Genomic DNA, 17,214 nt, shown 5'->3' on the forward strand with positions numbered 1-17,214 from the left:
ATTTTTCGACAGTACATCTAGAGTTCTGGAAGTTTCCTTTTGATACATTTGAAATTTTTCTAGGAAAAGGACTTCAAATTCTAAAGTGATGGGCCTTTTATGGGTGCTTTCCACTAAGGCTGGAAACATAGTGGAGCGGCGATGATAGCGAAGAGCGAAGCGGCGAAATCGAACACAAGTAAACATATGGGACCGCGCATAGTGGCGAGCAAAGCGAAGATAGAGCAACGCTATCTATAGAGAGTAGAGCGAAGCGTTATGACATGTTTGATTTCTTCGCTCTCATCGCGCTCAATTTGTAAAGGTTATTTTTCAAAGGTTATGGATATTGATACATTTATTGGTTTAGTTTGTTTAAAGAAACCTCTGTGGGGCCACAGTATTTGTGAAGCTACAATAGTTTTTAACAATTAATAATTAATAGTTTGAATTAATTAACAATTAGTAGTTAATGGAGAATTCAGGTAATTTTTGCTACATTTAATTTGGTTCTCAATCCCTTAATGCTAACTTCCATCTAAATACTAGGCAAAATTAAATTACATTTTCACGTCCTACTACTTCTGATCAGGACGAATTCTCCAATCCTTCTTCTGTAGCGTCCTTCTACTCCAGTTTTTCAGATGAACAACATTAATTTACGACAAATGGTGTAGTGATTTAATAAAATTATTGTGTTTTTTTAATTGACTAATTTCTTTTTATCTGCATATATTTCTATTTTATTTTTATTTATTTTGATTTTCTTATCTTAAAGTAACTGCTAGGATTAATGGGGTTACACAGATTTGTATTTAGTTAATAACCTACATAGTTAATTTTTCTATATTGTGCCTAACTCTTGTTATGAGTTGTATTACTCAAAAACAATAAAATTTGATTTTGATTAATGGGGTTACATTGGGCTAGTATGTAATCAAATGTTGATATAGACATTCGAAAATACGCATGAAACTTGCCAGGATGCTCCCGAAGTTGTTGGTACAAGTGATGAAATTCACCAAGTTCATTTCTAGACTTATTTATGTCATGTACACTGCAGCTCCTACTACTAAGCTGCTGCTAATACCAAAGTTTCAACGAAGAATTTTCATATAAAAATAGTTCCTCCATCTTGTTTTGTCAAAAGGAGAACGCGACTAAATTCGTCACTATGTGCATGCGAATCTTTGCTCGCTGCTCGTCGCTTTCTTTGATTTGAAGCAGCTATCATCGCCGCCTTGCTCGCCGCTCCACTATGTTTCCAGCCTAAGACCGCGGTCGCCAAGTGGAACGCCTGAAGGTATGTTTTGGTCGTTGTGGTCGCTTAGTGGAACGCACCCTATGTGTAACTTCAATGCTTGAAGTTTTAAAGCAACTAAAGACCTAAAGCTTTGTGAGAGAAACGATAAAGTCAAAACTGAATACATAGTTCCAGCAAATCTTCTAAGTGCAAATGAAACCCGTTTATGTGACTATAGGAAAACCCTAAAGAATTTCAGCTATTTGGGAAGGAAGCACTTTCAGTGGTGACAACATACTCTTCCAACTTAGATTTCTGTCACGCAATATGTTCAGGTGTTAGAATTGTACAACATTCCGAAAGGGCACGTTAAATAAGAGTTTTTAATTTCACTCCTCCTTAAGAATGCTTAATCATGTTTTCTGAAACAAAATTAGAAGAAAAGGGTCTACACGCAGGTTATGTGGCGTGTCTATAAGGTTGAAAGAACATCATTGAATCTAAATAACAAATGCTTGAATAAATCTATTGTAAGCGGCACTTACGAACAACCTATTTTTGTTCAAAGTTAAAATTTTGGATTCAACGCACGTAAACTTTTGGTTTTGTACAGGTTTTTCTGAACCGTATATTACACTGAAATTATATTAGTTCAGAGGGAAGAACACCCCATCCCAATTTTTAAATGAATTTTACCTCTGAAAACGTTTCAAATACAAGTTTGTGGAAAATCGGGAAGCTGTTTTTGCAAGAAACAACAAAAATATCGAATCAGTAAATTGGCACTATTTTACACATTCCCTGAAAACAAGTATTTCCGTTTAAAACACAAATCATGTTTACTTATTGGGTCTAAAAGAAAATTAAGTGGGGGCCTACGATATTTTCAGAGAAAACCCAAAACGGCCCACAACCCGAGGCTTGCTCATCACCGATTAAGACTTGGTTGTTGCTATGGAAATGGACAAATATTTTGGTAAGCTAACTTTTTAAAAAGTGTTAGTTCTTTTGTAACATTTTTGTTTGTTTCTTCGAATAAAACCAAGAAGTTATGGCCGACGATATATTAACAACCCCAGAAATAGATTCTATTTTACAGTGTTATGAAATAACCAAATTGGAAGATATAGGTAAGAGACGATGGTTTTCTAAGAATGCAAATATAGTTAAATTATATCAGATAGCCTCTTTGGAAGCCAGTTTGGAATGTACTGAACGTGTCAAAGAGTCAGTACTACGAACTGGTACTACGAATTATTTTATCAAAGATTTAATCACTTTGTCAGTATGGAAGGAGTATGTATTGCCAGAATTGACAAAATTAAAGCCAGTTCCCAAACATTGTCTACCAACCTACATTGTATTATATAACGAAGTTGCCTTAATTGGAATTTTACAGTCTCTACTCTATCATATAGAAGTGTTCGTCTATACAGATGAAATCTTGACAGACTTAATAGACTATTGTGTAAATAAATTGACCACTTTAAATCCAGACAGTGTTCCGATAATTTCAGAGATTAAATTAGATGAAACTGCTCTTGAAGAAATAGAACGTTATCATAATCAGATAAAGTTTACTGTTAGTGCAAACTGTATAACTGTGTTAAGATACATTTGTGAGAATTTAAGCCAACTTCCGATGAACGTTGCTTCTAGGATCTATGCAACACATGACGTACCAATATTGATTGCACAGTTACTGGATATTGGTGTTTGGTCAAAGAGAGCTCAGGATGGTAAATTGTTTAAATTTTGTGAGAATAAGTGGAAAGAATGGTTTGTCAAAGATCCGCCTCTAAGTAAAATCGAAGTTCAAACTTGGCTGTTAATACGTCAACTATTGTTGAATCCTTCATGCGATACACTTTACTATTTTAGTCAATATAGAAAAGAACATCTAAGCAAACTGTTACGTCACTTACATGAAAATGTGATCGATCAACTAAGCCCACTGGCTGATCTAAAATACTGGCTGCATACAAATTCATTGAAGGCTGATGATGACGGACCTAGAGTGCACAATCCACTGATTGTAGACGTTTCCTGCCAGTATAAAGATGTAGTATTTGCTGAATACAACGGTAGATGGAAAGATATTGCTTTAGCCAGGGCAAAACTACTTTTCTATGGTGACCAAAAGGATATGCAGTTTTTGGCAACTGGGTTTTCCAGTTGTATGGATAATATAGAAAAACTGACGGACACTTTACAAAGCTGTATGAATTGCCATGCGAAAGCTAATAAAAGATGTTCCAAATGTAAACAAGCTTCATATTGTAGTCGAAATTGTCAAGTTGAACACTGGCCAGCTCATAAAAATGTATGTAAATAAAGATTATTTTTTGTTATCATGTATATTGTAAATCCTAAAAATGTACTAAGAATTTCAATGTTCGTTTTGTAAGAAAGAGCAGTCTCTTAGATAAAATATAAAGTGATTTTCTTTTATGGAAGAAGGACTCAATAATATTATTACATTTTCATTTTATTATTATTTTCATTTTTTCAAAGTTGTTTTGTCGTAGATTATGAATGTTAAACACTAACTATAACTTACTTAGTGAAGTACCTAAACGAAAACACATACTTTATGGTGTCAAACTCAAAGTCAATAATATATCCAATTGCCGAAGTTCCAAGAGAAAAGAGGAATAATCTGGTGAGACCAATCACTCGACTTATCCCTATTACAATTTTGAACCTTTTAACGACACTTTTTTTTTTTAATACATCAAAAAAGCAGTAAAAGCTGGTCGGGAATGGACGAAGAAATTTCTTCCTTGTCAGGACAGTAACAAGAGATTTAAATTTTATAAATGCTTTTAACTTAAGATGTTTCAAATTAGCCTTAAGATAGCGTTCGGACCTATCGTACAGTAATCGATGCTGAAGTCGACAGTAGTAAAGTGCATGCAGGAGGCTAGGAAAAGTGCCAGACTAACTTTTGTACAGTAGTTTTCGTTGATTCGTTAAACACAATTCAAAATGATATTTTTATTATAGTTGCATTTGTCAACTGAAATACAAATAGTTACAAAAAAAACAAACTAAAAGCACGAAAATATTTCGAAAAATATTTTAGGTAGGCTCCCAGCCTTAAGCAAAAAACCACGACACTGCTGAAATAACATTTTAAAGAGAAGTAAAAGCTCTCCCCTTCACCGGGAAGAGCTCCTAATCTCATTTTACTAGGAAAAAAGATACATTTTAAATCTAAACCACGTAAGCGCAGAGGGTAAAATGTTTAAATAAAATCCTAGGTACAGCCTTTTTCAAAAAAGAAAAATTGTAAAGCTATCAAAAACTTAATTTTGCCCCCCCCCCCAACGTGACTTCCATATTTGAATTATTTTAGATAAATACGTTCTAGTTAATCTTGCAGCGAACATTACAGTAAAAGAGTATTTCATTCAAGTTTTTCTTTTTTGTTTAAACTTGTGGAACAGGTCGATTCATTCATTTCTGTTTAACATCGATTACTCACCCGGGAGTATTCCTGTATAGTACTGGTAATTTTACTTTGTAATTAAATGAGTTGAAGTGGTAATTTTGTACATGGTACAGGGACTGTAGAAGAGCTTAATCAAAGTGGAGGGAATTGTTGTAAAGGTATTTTAATGTTGTAAATGGAATGAACTAATAATAGTTTTGTTTCGCTGCAGCGAACTTATAACAGAACTAACCCTATGCTATTTTCATAATTTCTAAATTAAGTATTTTTGATTACAAAACAGTAAAAATTATACACTAAATGCTATTAATGTAAACGTTTATTAAAATGTTAAAAAAGAAGAAGTTAAAACTTGAAAATTGAGTACATCCCACCTCTTAACATAACTTAAGGTTCCCTACTCCTCGTGGTTGTGTTGAAGGCGAACTTGACCCTCATTAGTTCCAGTTTTCTGCAGTATCATTACATTTCTGATCGAACACATACAATTCGTGGTAGTCATGCTCTGCTAGTCATCATTTTCTTGAGTGTCTTGCCTGTAGTATCTCCAAAATTTTACTTTAACTGCATTATTAATTTTTTTTTTAATTTCTACTTTTACATAGTGTAACTTAAAGAGAATCAGTTAACAATGGTTTGCTTTCTAGCTATTATAAGCTTTATATTGTTAATATTTTTCGATGTATCATATTATTTAAGAATTGTTTCTACAATACTTTTCGGAAGATTATTCCAGAAAAATTGTAAGATTACTGATCCAGTTACTATTTATGGTAAGCTAATTTCTTAATATCTCCTTTTACATTGAACTATTTTCAATTTTATCTTATTTCTGATTTTTTTTCTTTCTAGATTTCTGTTTTACACAAGATCTTGATTTAGTTTTCAAACATATGAATAACGCTAGATTTGTTAGAGATTTGGACTTCTGTAGATTTCACTTTTATGACAGAACTGGCCTTTATAATGAGATGGTAAAACGTAAGACTGATGCTTTACAAGCGGCTACAAATATCAGATACAGAAGAGTGATTCCGTTATTTAGCTTTTTTAAAATTATTACACAGGTATATTATGATTATTTTTTTAATAAAAATAAGATTCTATTGTGCACGAATCAAAAGTTAAGTATGTAGTTTCTATTAGAGGCATATCCCAACCAATAGTGATCTATTTCGGCCTTGATTTAGGCTTAATATTTTCATTTGATTATAAACATTGTACTATATTCTGGGGAAAATACGTTATAGACGAAGTAAAACTATGTAAGAAGTATAGATTTACCCTATCAAGTTAAAAGATAGGAAAAAAATATTTCTTAGCTCTAAGCAAGATTTGAATTACATTTTAGTTGGAGTTATAAACAATAAATGATTTTTTTGTTTCTTTGCGACGGAATGGTTTATTTATTTATTCTGATAATATAGTGCAGAAAATTGTAAACAACCGGCGCTTTACTTGACATCACTTTATATATTTGGCCGCCAAGACCGAAAAAAATATTTATGATAGTGAATAATTAATATATGTACTTTATAAAAATGAATTCTAACATATACCCCAGGCAAAATAGAGAAATCTAAAAGTACAGCATTTTTGGACGTACCCTTCTAGTTTTAAAAAATTTAATCCGGGATTTTTTAAAGTAATCTCTGTACAATTACTGTAGTTCATTCAACTCTTAAAACCTCGCATAGGGAATTGACTTTAGACGTACAATGCTGGAAAGAAATTATACAAATAATAATAAATAATAGATTTCTCTGTGAGAGAGATAAAGAAATAAAGAATGTAATTTCCATTAGCATACTATGTTAGCCCTTACTCGCAAGTGAAATTTAAGTTTGTCCTTGATTTTTATTTTGAAGGAAATTAAAAACGCTTTTACTTTCTAATGGGTTTTCCAAGTTTATTTTTAGTTAAATTGTTTATAAGCTAATTTGCATTAGTACTTGGGTTTTCCCTTTATGCAGAGTATTATTTCTAATAAATGGAAACTTGGAAGGTTAAATTTGAAGAGGTTCTAGAACATTAGATATAGGGTGCGTTCCACTAAGCGACCACAACGACCAAAACATACCTTCAGGCGTTCCACTTGGCGACCGCGGTCGTTGTGGTCGTGGCGAAAACGTCACTAATGACGTCACTATTTTCGCTCACGCAAAGCCCACAACGCCCCATCTATAGAGCTGGGTCGAAGTGGGCGTTCAGAAATTTGGCGCAATTTTTAAAACAAAATATGGCGACCGAAAAAATTATCTCATGTAAATAAATGTATTATTTCATGTAAATAATAGAATGTGTTTCTCGAAAGTCTACAAAAAATAAATAATTACTTATCCCTTTACATACTAAATCACTGAATAACACAAAATCATTTACCTGAAATAACTTTTAAATTCTTCATCTGAATAAAGATCAATTACTCTGATAGCTAATAATACGTGGCCTAAGTTTTCGCTTTTTATCATTGCGATTTTGCAAAATTGCATTCCACTCTTCATCGGAACTAGATAAAGAACTTTCTAAAGCATTATTAATAAATATCCAACTGTTGCCAAAAAAGACATTTTAATTTTATTTAAACGTAAATTTTATAAATACCTACTCCACTAAAATGTAATATAAAAAATTGAACTACATATATTCTTTAAATATAAGTCAACTTTACCAATAATTAATAAAGTTTATTATAACTGCATATAAACGGGGTTAAAATTAAAAAACAACCTCTTCAAGCTTTTGACTTATTTTCGAGGCCGCCATATGTTATGTTTACATGAACAGTTAAAACGCCCCACAGTCCATTCCACTTGGGTTTTCGATCGCAACGCTCGCAAGCAAGTGGAACGGCCAAAACCGCGGTCGTGAGCGTGGTCGTTGTGGTCGCTTAGTGGAACGCACCCTAAAGCGTTCAAAACGATCACGCGGTTTTGCCCGTTCCACTTGTTTGCGAGTTCACTCTTACGTGATATAATGATTTCTTTATATTTAGGAATTGAAAATAACAAAAATAAAAACATTTAATATTGTTTGATTTGTTTATGTGAGAGGATTTTTTGTTTTGTTTTAGCTATACAAATTTTTAAGTAATTTACTACAAACTCTTTAATGTTACAGATGATCTACTGGGATGACAAGTCCGTCTATTTAGAGCACAAATTTATAACAAACGATGGATTTATTAGGGCTGTTGTACTTAGTAAAGCGACCATGTTGAAGGCAAATGTTAATGAGGTTATGGAATCATTGAATGCTGGACCAAAACCAGAGATAACGCCAGATCTGGATTATTGGATAAAAAGTATGGATGAATCCAGTCAGAAATTAAGGCCAAAATCTGAATAAATAATTTTCTAAAACTATTTTATTTTTTTAAATATTGTATGTAAATAAATAAAAGGGGTTCATTCTTATTGGGCGGAACTAATTTTAAGACTAGGTTATTGTCTTTTATTTTATTTTTTAATAAATGCTCTCTAAAAAAACTTTTTAAAAAATAAAACCTTAAATATTTTATTAAAATCGCTATTTCAAATTTGAATCGTTTAATTGATTAAAAGAAATAACATGTAAGAAGTACGGACGTAGAAACTTCAGAAATTTGCTCCTGATTGATCTAAAAAGGTATTAGGAGAACATGCAGATTTCATTTTAATGTAGGCTGTTTGAAAGTTTTTGATTAAGGTTAAGGTTTACGTGTCATTTTCTGGAGGTAAGGGCTATTTTGGGCTTAGATCCCTCGCATATGGAGCCTGTTTTGAAAAAATAATTGCTTCTGACCTAAAATTTAAAGTGTAAAACGTATTTAAGAGGTTGTTTTTTCTACTTGAATTCAAATTAGTTCAGATTTTTTTTTTCATTCAATATATTATAAGTAAAGTGTGTTTCAGCGAGTTGATAAGTTTCTGTCCGTGGAGTCTGAGGAATAAATTTGATTCTAAATCAATCAATGAGATGTCCTTATAATTACAAACTAAATTTATGACTTATGTGGTTAGGACACAGTGATATAATAAGCTATAAATTTGTGGCCATTTTTCCATAAATTAGTAGTGACGTAAATTTTATTCTATAAAATATGATATCCAAATTTTGTTTAACGAACGAACGAGTCCTGAAATTCAAAGTTAAAAATCTCATCAAGAATTTTAAAAACGAAAACTTGGTAAGAATAAGTTTTGGAATATATTTTAAGATAAGTACTGCTATGTTGAAGAATACAAGAAGGCTGAATAACATCACAACAGTGAAAAGAATTTCGTCATAACTGTGAACTATCAAAAAATGACGTGATAAAACTTGATAATTTCAAAATATACAAAGGTGTAAATCGATTTAATTTAATCAAATGGTTCAAGGGTATGTTAAACAATTGTTCTTTAAACATTTGAATAAATGACTATTCCCAAAATTACTAATGTGATTAGAAGTTTTGCAGAACTAGTTGTTTTCAGTAACATACGATTTAGAACGCATACGAATATTATTTAAAACATCCGGAGAACATATTAGAGAAAATCAAAAGTGTCGTTTTTTTTTAAATAAAAAACAGAAAAGTGAAATGTAGCTTCCGTTAGGAGGTTTTGATAGAAGAGTCAGGTTCATTGGTACAACTAAGAAACGTATTTACTAAAATAGAAAATTTAAAACAATAACTTTAGTTTCTTTTACTAGTATAATAAGAGAAAGGAAAAATAGAAGGTATGAAAATGAAGAGATCGAGTTCTTGCCCATTCAAGCTAGAAAATTAGTTCTTATATTAGCCGCTAGATAACGAGAGCGTTCATTATCGTCACATCATGAAAACTGCTAAAAATGGTTGCCACACTTATTATTTATTTTTTTATTCCAGTTTTTATTTATTTATTTATTGTTATAGTGGTCTTGTTTGCACATTAACCAATTTCTTTATATGAGGGCTGGAAAAAACCAACACATTGGTATCGCACAATTACAGTTGGCTCCTAGCGCCTCAATTTACCTATATGTTGGTGGAAAAAAACCAGCCCTATCTTTTCCAATATTCAATTTGAGGAATAGCGCAGCCTCTTTCCCTTCTTTCTTCGTCATGCCAGCCACTCTTCTACTACATTCTGCGTCGTGGCTTCCATGAGATAAGGATATCTTGAGCGCTGCGTACTGACATTCCTTCCTAGAACAACACAATGGTCTCTGAATGTGACTTCGTTATTTGATGTGAGCTTAGAGTGGTGTAATTAGTAGTGTAGTTATGATAGTACTTGTGTGAGTAATTAAAAACTAAAATCGCATCTATGGAGTTTAGCTGCATCCTATATTTTTATTTTATTCTCTCTAATGAATTTGTAAATAATTCGTAGCGTATCAGGATTCATTATAGCTAAAACACTTTTAGCGCTACAGGGAAATCGTACATGTGTTGCCAATTCCTTTAGGAACTTGTCTCTATTTCTATTATATCTACTGCATCTGAAGAGGAGGTGATCGATGTCCCCATCCTCCCCGCTATTGCAATCACATTTGGGACTATCTAATAACTTAATTTTATGCAGATGCGGATTTGTGAGATTATGGTTGAACCTCAGTCGCATTATTGTTGTGTAAAATTGCCTTTCCCCCTCCAGTACTTCTACAAACCATGGCTTGTTGGGAATCCTAGGCTGTAAATCAGCGTAATATTTACCCTTAATTTCTTTTTCCAGATCGTAGAGCTTTTGCCATGCGTCATAACAACGCTTTCTTAAAGCACCTTCGAAATCCGCTAAATTGAGCACTGGAGTGTGTTCCCCTAACAAGATCGCTCTTTTTGCTAGCACGTCGACTTTCTCGTTATCAACTATCCCAGCATGCCCTTTCAGCCAAACCAGATGCAACCTACCCATTGCATTCATCAAATGACTTATAATTTCTATAATTATGGGATCAAAAACATCGCCCGGACGTTTTATTTTTTGGAGTGCACTTTTAGAATCAGTAAGAATGACTATTATGTCATTACTTTGTATTTGTTCCGCCAGGATTACCGCATTCCAAATCGCTACGATTTCTGCGGTAAATATTGAGGCATTATTAGGGAGCTTGTGTAGGCGAAAACTTCCCGTTTGCGGGTCAAGTACAGCACAACCTACTCCCTGCTCCGATTTTGATCCGTCCGTAAATATTAGTTAATATGCAAATCAAAATATCTATAATCGATATCTAAATATAATTCATTTTTATCTAAATAGAAATTCAAACACGCGTATAGTCTATAAAAGTAAGTAGGTTATGGTGCCCATTAACATCACTGTTATTAATAAAAAAAAGGTAAAAACTGTAACTGCAGAGCCAAAGAAAAACAGAAAATTACAAAAATATCAACTGAAGTGAGTTTTAAAAAACCTATATCAATATATGCTCACCCAAACGTTTCACAAATTATCAAAAGTAACTTTATCTTCATCTATTTTAATGTGCTATGCGTATAAGAGTACTCAGAATAAAAAGCATAATAGAGATCAATCAGAAAAAGAATTTAGAATAGAGTTAAAATATAGTGCCCATTTATTTATAAAGATGTAATGTTTACATTCTATCGTTATTATATCAAAAAAATATTATAAAAGAAATGGCCAGCATAAGGGTATGTGACATCTGATAAACTGTAAAAAATATTAATGAAAAGTTAATACAGTAAAATTACTATCATGATATCAATGATGAATTAACGAAATGATGGATACTTGCTATATTTGTTTACCTTTTAGACTTTAATCCACCATTATACTTAATTTCTTAAACTGAAAAGCACCCCTTCCAAATGATGTAGACATTAAAATCAACAAAAGCTATATCCACATAGAATTTCGGACTGAGTGACAATTCATTCATGAAAATCATTCAAACGCGTCAATAATAAGAACGATTGCAGTAATTAAGAGCAGAATGTCACGTAGAGGAGTCCTAACTTCCTGCGAAACTTTTTCCAACCCACACTATGATTTACAGTGTAATTTAGTACAAATAGTTTTAGTGGAGCGAACTCACATATGTAAGGCAAACGTCACACCATAACTGTATTCAGAGTCGAGACCGAGAACAGCCATAACATTTATCAAAAATTTAATCCACATCTAATTGCCTACTATTAATAAAACATTGAAATATATACCAGTTATAGAGCAAACGATTAAAATCTGATGATTACGAGAAGAGATAAAAACGTTTAAAAAAACGAATTCGTAAAGAAGCTCAAAACGTCCAAAATTTAAACTTCAATATCTCACGAAGTAGTAATACTAAAACATTGCAATATATACCACTTTAACAGCTAACTTTGTTCTACATTTGGGTATAGAAATGATTAAAATCTGATAAATCGGAAAAGAGATATAAAAGTTTGAATTTTCAACGATTTTGAAAACCTCCAAAATTTAAACTTCAATATCTCGTTAACTGTTATCATTAGAACAATGCAATTAGCACCAGTTATACAGCTAACGTTTGTCTACAATTCGGTAAAGAATTCATTGAAATCTAATAAATACGAAAAGTGATATAAACGTTTAAAATTTGAACGCATTCGAAACGAAAACTCAAAACGTCCAAACTTTAAACTTGAATATTGTTCTGATTTTAATTAATCCTTCACTTAATTGTAGAGAAAACTTAGCTCTATAACTGATATAAATAGCAATATTATAGTAATAATAGATATTGAGATATTGAAGGTTAAAATTTGGAGGTTTTGCAAACGGTTCAAATTTCAAACCTCTATATATTTCTTTTTATTGTTCTGATTCTAATGAATCCTTTATCGAATTGTAGAGAAAAGTTAGCTCTATAACTGATATAAATAGCAATATTATAGTAATAATAGATATTGAGATATTGAAGGTTAAAATTTGGAGGTTTTGCAAACGGTTCAAATTTCAAACCTCTATATATTTCTTCCTATTGTTCTGATTCTAATGAATCCTTTATCGAATTGTAGAGAAAAGTTAGCTCTATAACTGATATAAATAGCAATATTATAGTAATAATAGATATTGAGATATTGAAGGTTAAAATTTGGAGGTTTTGCAAACGGTTCAAATTTCAAACCTCTATATCTTTCTTCCTATTGTTCTGATTCTAATGAATCCTTTATCGAATTGTAGAGAAAAGTTAGCTCTATAACTGATATAAATAGCAATATTATAGTAATAATAGATATTGAGATATTGAAGGTTAAAATTTGGAGGTTTTGCAAACGGTTCAAATTTCAAACCTCTATATATTTCTTTTTATTGTTCTGATTCTATTGAATCCTTTATCGAATTGTAGAGAAAAGTTAGCTCTATAACTGATATTTTCTTTGTATATCAGAAGATACCCTTCGGACATTAAACTCAAATTAGAAAATATTTATTCGAGTTCCTGTAAATTTAATTGGAGAAAGCACTTCTGGAACTATTTACTGGTAACTCAGTTAACAACATCGGCCTATATTCCAGCTGTCAGTCAGTCGTCAGTCAATTGTGTTAGTGGTTTAAGCGGAATATCCTGTCCCGGTACGTCACCAGTATTAATTACGGGAACAGCAGTTAGTCTCTACTCTCTTCTCCTCTTTAAATTATATACAGGAAATACTCCCTAATTTGATTTGTTTATTTTACCATTCATAAACTTTTAATGTATTTATTTGTTATTAAATGAAAATATATCTATAGTGAACGTTGGTTATCCTTTCACCCACTACATTTCTAATGATTCATTTTTACAAACATGCAATTTTTTATTAAATTTATCTGACTTTCATATGTTTATAATCAATAGGGACTTGAAGGGAGCATAAATTCCAAGAACCCCTCTTCAAAATCAATTTTATCAATTAAAAGTATCATCTGATAGGAAGCGAAACTTCTCTTTGTTCCCCAGGATCGAAACCTGTTGCGGGGCGTTAGTTAAGTTATCCGAGAAGATTTTCTTAAATTAGAGAGGAGCAAAATTTAATCAATTAAATTCTAATTGAATTTAATCAAAATTTAATTTTAATCGTCATTAAAATTAAAAAAATTAAAAAGCCAAAATTAGTTGATTGATTTTAAATTTCAATTTAATCAATAAAAAATTAAGATTTTTTTTTTAATCTTTTATTGACTGCAACGGTTGTTGCAACAAGCAAATGCGATGTAATGTAGTGTCTTGATTGAAGATTGGAGAAGGCACCCAGTGGCGACACTCTATTAACGTGATCATATCACTATACTGTTATGAGAAGTGTAGATCGCGGGGGCCATCTTCTCTTCAATCTCCTTGAAGAGGATTACCTGGTAATGTGGAAGAAGATAGGTGTTCAATTAAAGGATTAGAATGAGCTACTCTAAAGGAATGAAATTTAAAGAAACGAGTTTTAGTAAGGTCGTTGATGAAAGGGATTTTGAGATCATTATGAATGGTGAGGTTAGAAATGTAGAATGGAGCGTTAAGTAGTTTTCGTAGTATTTTTGATTGTAAAGTCTGGATGCGTAAAGAATTGGAACGTTTAGTCGATCCCTATACTTCAATGCCGTATGACCAAATAGGTCGAAGTAACAATAGGTATAAGAGTCTTTTGTTTTGTAGGTTGAGTTTAGATCGGTTGTTTCAAGTAGTCTGGCGAGAAGTTTTGTAGCGTTGGTTAGTTTCTTGTCTTTTCAGTCTAGTATGGGGATTCCATGTCAACCGTTTGTCTAGGTACAGTCCAAGGTAGCGCACTTTGTCCACAGTTAAGATTAAAATAAAAATAAAATTATCAGAATTTCAATGGATTGTATTAAAATCCAAATTTAGTTTTAATCAATTTTGACGATTACATTTTTACAACCACAACTTTACCAATGGATGAACCAGTATTGGGCCAATTCTGTCATTCTGCCAAGCTGGTTGCCTCATCTACTTCAATATTATCACTTTCCTTAAACTAGGCACCTTCATTCCACCAATACGAGCGACATCAATCGTAGAAAGTGCTTTGGAAAATTAGGAAAAACTTTTGAAATATCTTCTCCTCAAACTGTTGTCTCGCTCTCTATTCCCAAAGATCCTCTCCAAAAAATTGTGGGATTGACTACCTTTATCTGTATATGTTGTTTTGAGGATTATCGCTATCCAGTACATATTTGGAATAAGCTCTGATTATGCCTCTATTGACGTACACGCTGGAGCAATTATTTGGTGAGGGTGCCATGATCAATAGGATTTTTGCCAATGAAATCTGTAAAACAGAAAGGCATAGTGGATAGTTTACTGGAGCAGTAAGTAACAAGAAATACTTTTCAACTTGCAAAGTGTTACCAGCTCACGGAAAAACACAGATAAATAAGGAATAAAATACATCCTCTCTATCCGCATTGAGTAACCAAGTCGGTGAAAAAGAAGTAGCTTAAAGAAGTAACAGTGTAAGATATGAGTGTAAGATAGTCCTATATAAGTCAAGTGAGTTGTTAACATGGTTAAATGTGAGTTTAAGATAATACTATATAAATCTAGTGAGTCGTCAAGATAGTTAAATGTGAGTGTAAGATAGTTCTATGTAAGTTTAGTGAATCGTCAATACGGTTAAATGTGAGTGTAAGATAGTTCTATGTAAGTTTAGTGAGTCGTCAATACGGTTAAATGTGAGTGTAAGATAGTTCTATGTAAGTTTAGTGAGTCGTCAATACGGTTAAATGTGAGTATAAGATAATTCTATATAAGTCTAGTGAGTTGTCAACATGGTTAAATGTGAGTGTAAGATAGTCCTATATAAGTCTAGAGAGTCACCAAGATGGTTAAATATGTTTGTAGAAACTATGTTATGTTTACAGAAATTGCCGCTAGAGTTCTCCACCAGAGTATAAAGTAAGCTTACCGCCTATTTAATGGCGGCTTACAAGTCTACAATATGCCCATTTCTCTTTTATCTACATATTTCACGATTAAACAATACAAATTCTCAACTTCTTTGTTTCTGTTGGCGATAATTGTGTAAACCTTGAAGTATTATTCCAAAAGAAATATTATTTATCGTATTTTTAATGGGAAACTTTTTTTCTTGCTTAAATCGAAAGTTTATCAAATACCTATGGGGGAAATGTTGGAAAAAAAATTTTAAATTGATTATTTCATTGATTTTATTACGTTTGAAGTAGTGGCCAATCACAGCGTAGTAGGGTGGGCGTGTCATGCCCACCTCTAGTGCAGTCACGCCCCGTCCAATGAAAACCAGTTATGGGTGGATCCAGAGTGTACTAACAATGGTGTTTCAATATACCTTTCACTTATTTCTCTAAATCTTTTATTATTTTCTCATATTTTATTAACTTTTTTGGTTATTTCAGATGTAATATTAATCTTATGTAGATACTGAGATAAAATGCTAACATATTATTCGACAAAAAAAAAAATCATTCTCAATTTTCAAGAAATTTATTATTAAGTTATGATCGTTTACGACAGTTTCACTTTACTTTCTCAAGAAAAGAATCTCGTATGAACACTCACATGACTTTTTCTTACCATAATTTACGAATATAATTGAATATTCTTGTAACTTAGAATTGCATGAAAAAAAAGAGATTAATTTAATAATACTGTTGATAAAATGCGACACACTCCCTCTGAACCAAACTATTAATTAAGAAAAAAATCCAAGCCAAACTGACATTTAAGCTTGAGTACGCCAATAGATCAGCTTCAAATGAATCCGTTCGGCAAATTCATAGTCAATTACAGGAAAAGCCTTTCTTTAAAAATGCACTTCCGGTGTATTGATTTTCTTTCTTCTTGGAAGTTTGGTTAGAAATTTAATAATCAAATACTTGGAAGTAGTACCAACCTTAACATATCTAAAATGGAATCCGTTCGGCAAATTCATAGTAAATTACAGGAAAAGCCTTTCTTTAAAAATGCACTTCCGGTGTATTGATTTTCTTTCTTCTTGGAAGTTTGGTTAGAAATTTAATAATCAAATACTTGGAAGTAGTACCAACCTTAACATATCTAAAATGGAAGTTTAGAAAACCTTATTTAACCTCTCCTAAATAAATTAAGTTGCTTGGATAAAAACGATTGCTATAAATGTAATATTCCTACAAGTATGTAGTATGTAATCAAAGTTTTAAAAAATAAATCGATTTTTGAAATAATCGTTTGCTTACTGTAAACTTATTCCATAATGTGATCAGCTGAGTCTCTTCAAAATTTTGAGCATCAGTTAACTTTTAAATCGTTTTAATATTTTATAGATGGTATGGCCGTACATCTGACTGGAATGGCACTTAGACGGAAGTCCTACTCTCTCACTCCTTTTACGGATTTCCGTTGGAAAATGTCCCAACTAAATGTTATACATATATCTATATATATGCAATTAGTGGGCTAATGTTCAGCGGAAGTGAAAGAGTAGTTTCTGGGGGAAAAAATCCTGTGAAAATGGAAAACTCGATTCAGTAGAGAGGCCTTTCCGGTTGTGGCTAATTTTGACCCAAATTAAGTCTAATTTTTAAATCTAAACTAAATTTTAAATTAATTAGATTTTTATTTTTTGGCCCATCAACAGCTGAGGTTATTAGCG

General features: G+C 32.1%; 3 protein-coding genes across 5 annotated transcripts in view; 2 read left to right on the plus strand and 1 right to left on the minus strand.

The window, feature by feature from the left end:
• The window catches only part of LOC141447584 (uncharacterized), a 101,210-nt gene that overhangs the window by 22,569 nt on the left and 61,427 nt on the right, over nucleotides 1-17,214 (minus strand). The gene's annotated exons all lie outside the window — the stretch shown is intronic.
• On the plus strand, nucleotides 96-3,894 carry Zmynd10 (zinc finger MYND-type containing 10). 2 transcript variants are annotated; one of them, XM_074115290.1, is made up of 3 exons: nucleotides 96-464; nucleotides 2,113-3,545; nucleotides 3,751-3,894. In XM_074115290.1, exons 2-3 carry the CDS (start codon nucleotides 2,274-2,276, stop codon nucleotides 3,769-3,771), a joined length of 1,293 nt encoding a protein of 430 aa, XP_073971391.1. In that variant the 5' UTR covers nucleotides 96-464; nucleotides 2,113-2,273; the 3' UTR covers nucleotides 3,772-3,894. The 2 variants fall into 2 exon arrangements, with proteins under 2 accessions (XP_073971391.1, XP_073971389.1); XM_074115288.1 differs by lacking the exon at nucleotides 96-464 and having other exon boundaries at nucleotides 1,608-3,545.
• Nucleotides 4,679-8,112, plus strand: LOC141447592 (protein THEM6). Of its 2 annotated transcripts, XM_074115299.1 has the most exons (4): nucleotides 4,679-4,834; nucleotides 5,282-5,449; nucleotides 5,529-5,743; nucleotides 7,797-8,112. In XM_074115299.1, the coding sequence occupies exons 2-4, from the start codon at nucleotides 5,308-5,310 to the stop codon at nucleotides 8,022-8,024; spliced, it is 585 nt and encodes a 194-aa protein (XP_073971400.1). In that variant the 5' UTR covers nucleotides 4,679-4,834; nucleotides 5,282-5,307; the 3' UTR covers nucleotides 8,025-8,112. The 2 variants fall into 2 exon arrangements, with proteins under 2 accessions (XP_073971400.1, XP_073971401.1); XM_074115300.1 differs by lacking the exon at nucleotides 4,679-4,834 and having other exon boundaries at nucleotides 4,862-5,449.

Source organism: Rhodnius prolixus, unplaced genomic scaffold (assembly GCF_049639745.1).
Source record: "Rhodnius prolixus isolate KJV_2025 unplaced genomic scaffold, Rpr scaffold_7, whole genome shotgun sequence".
Taxonomy (NCBI): Eukaryota; Metazoa; Arthropoda; class Insecta; order Hemiptera; family Reduviidae; genus Rhodnius; species Rhodnius prolixus.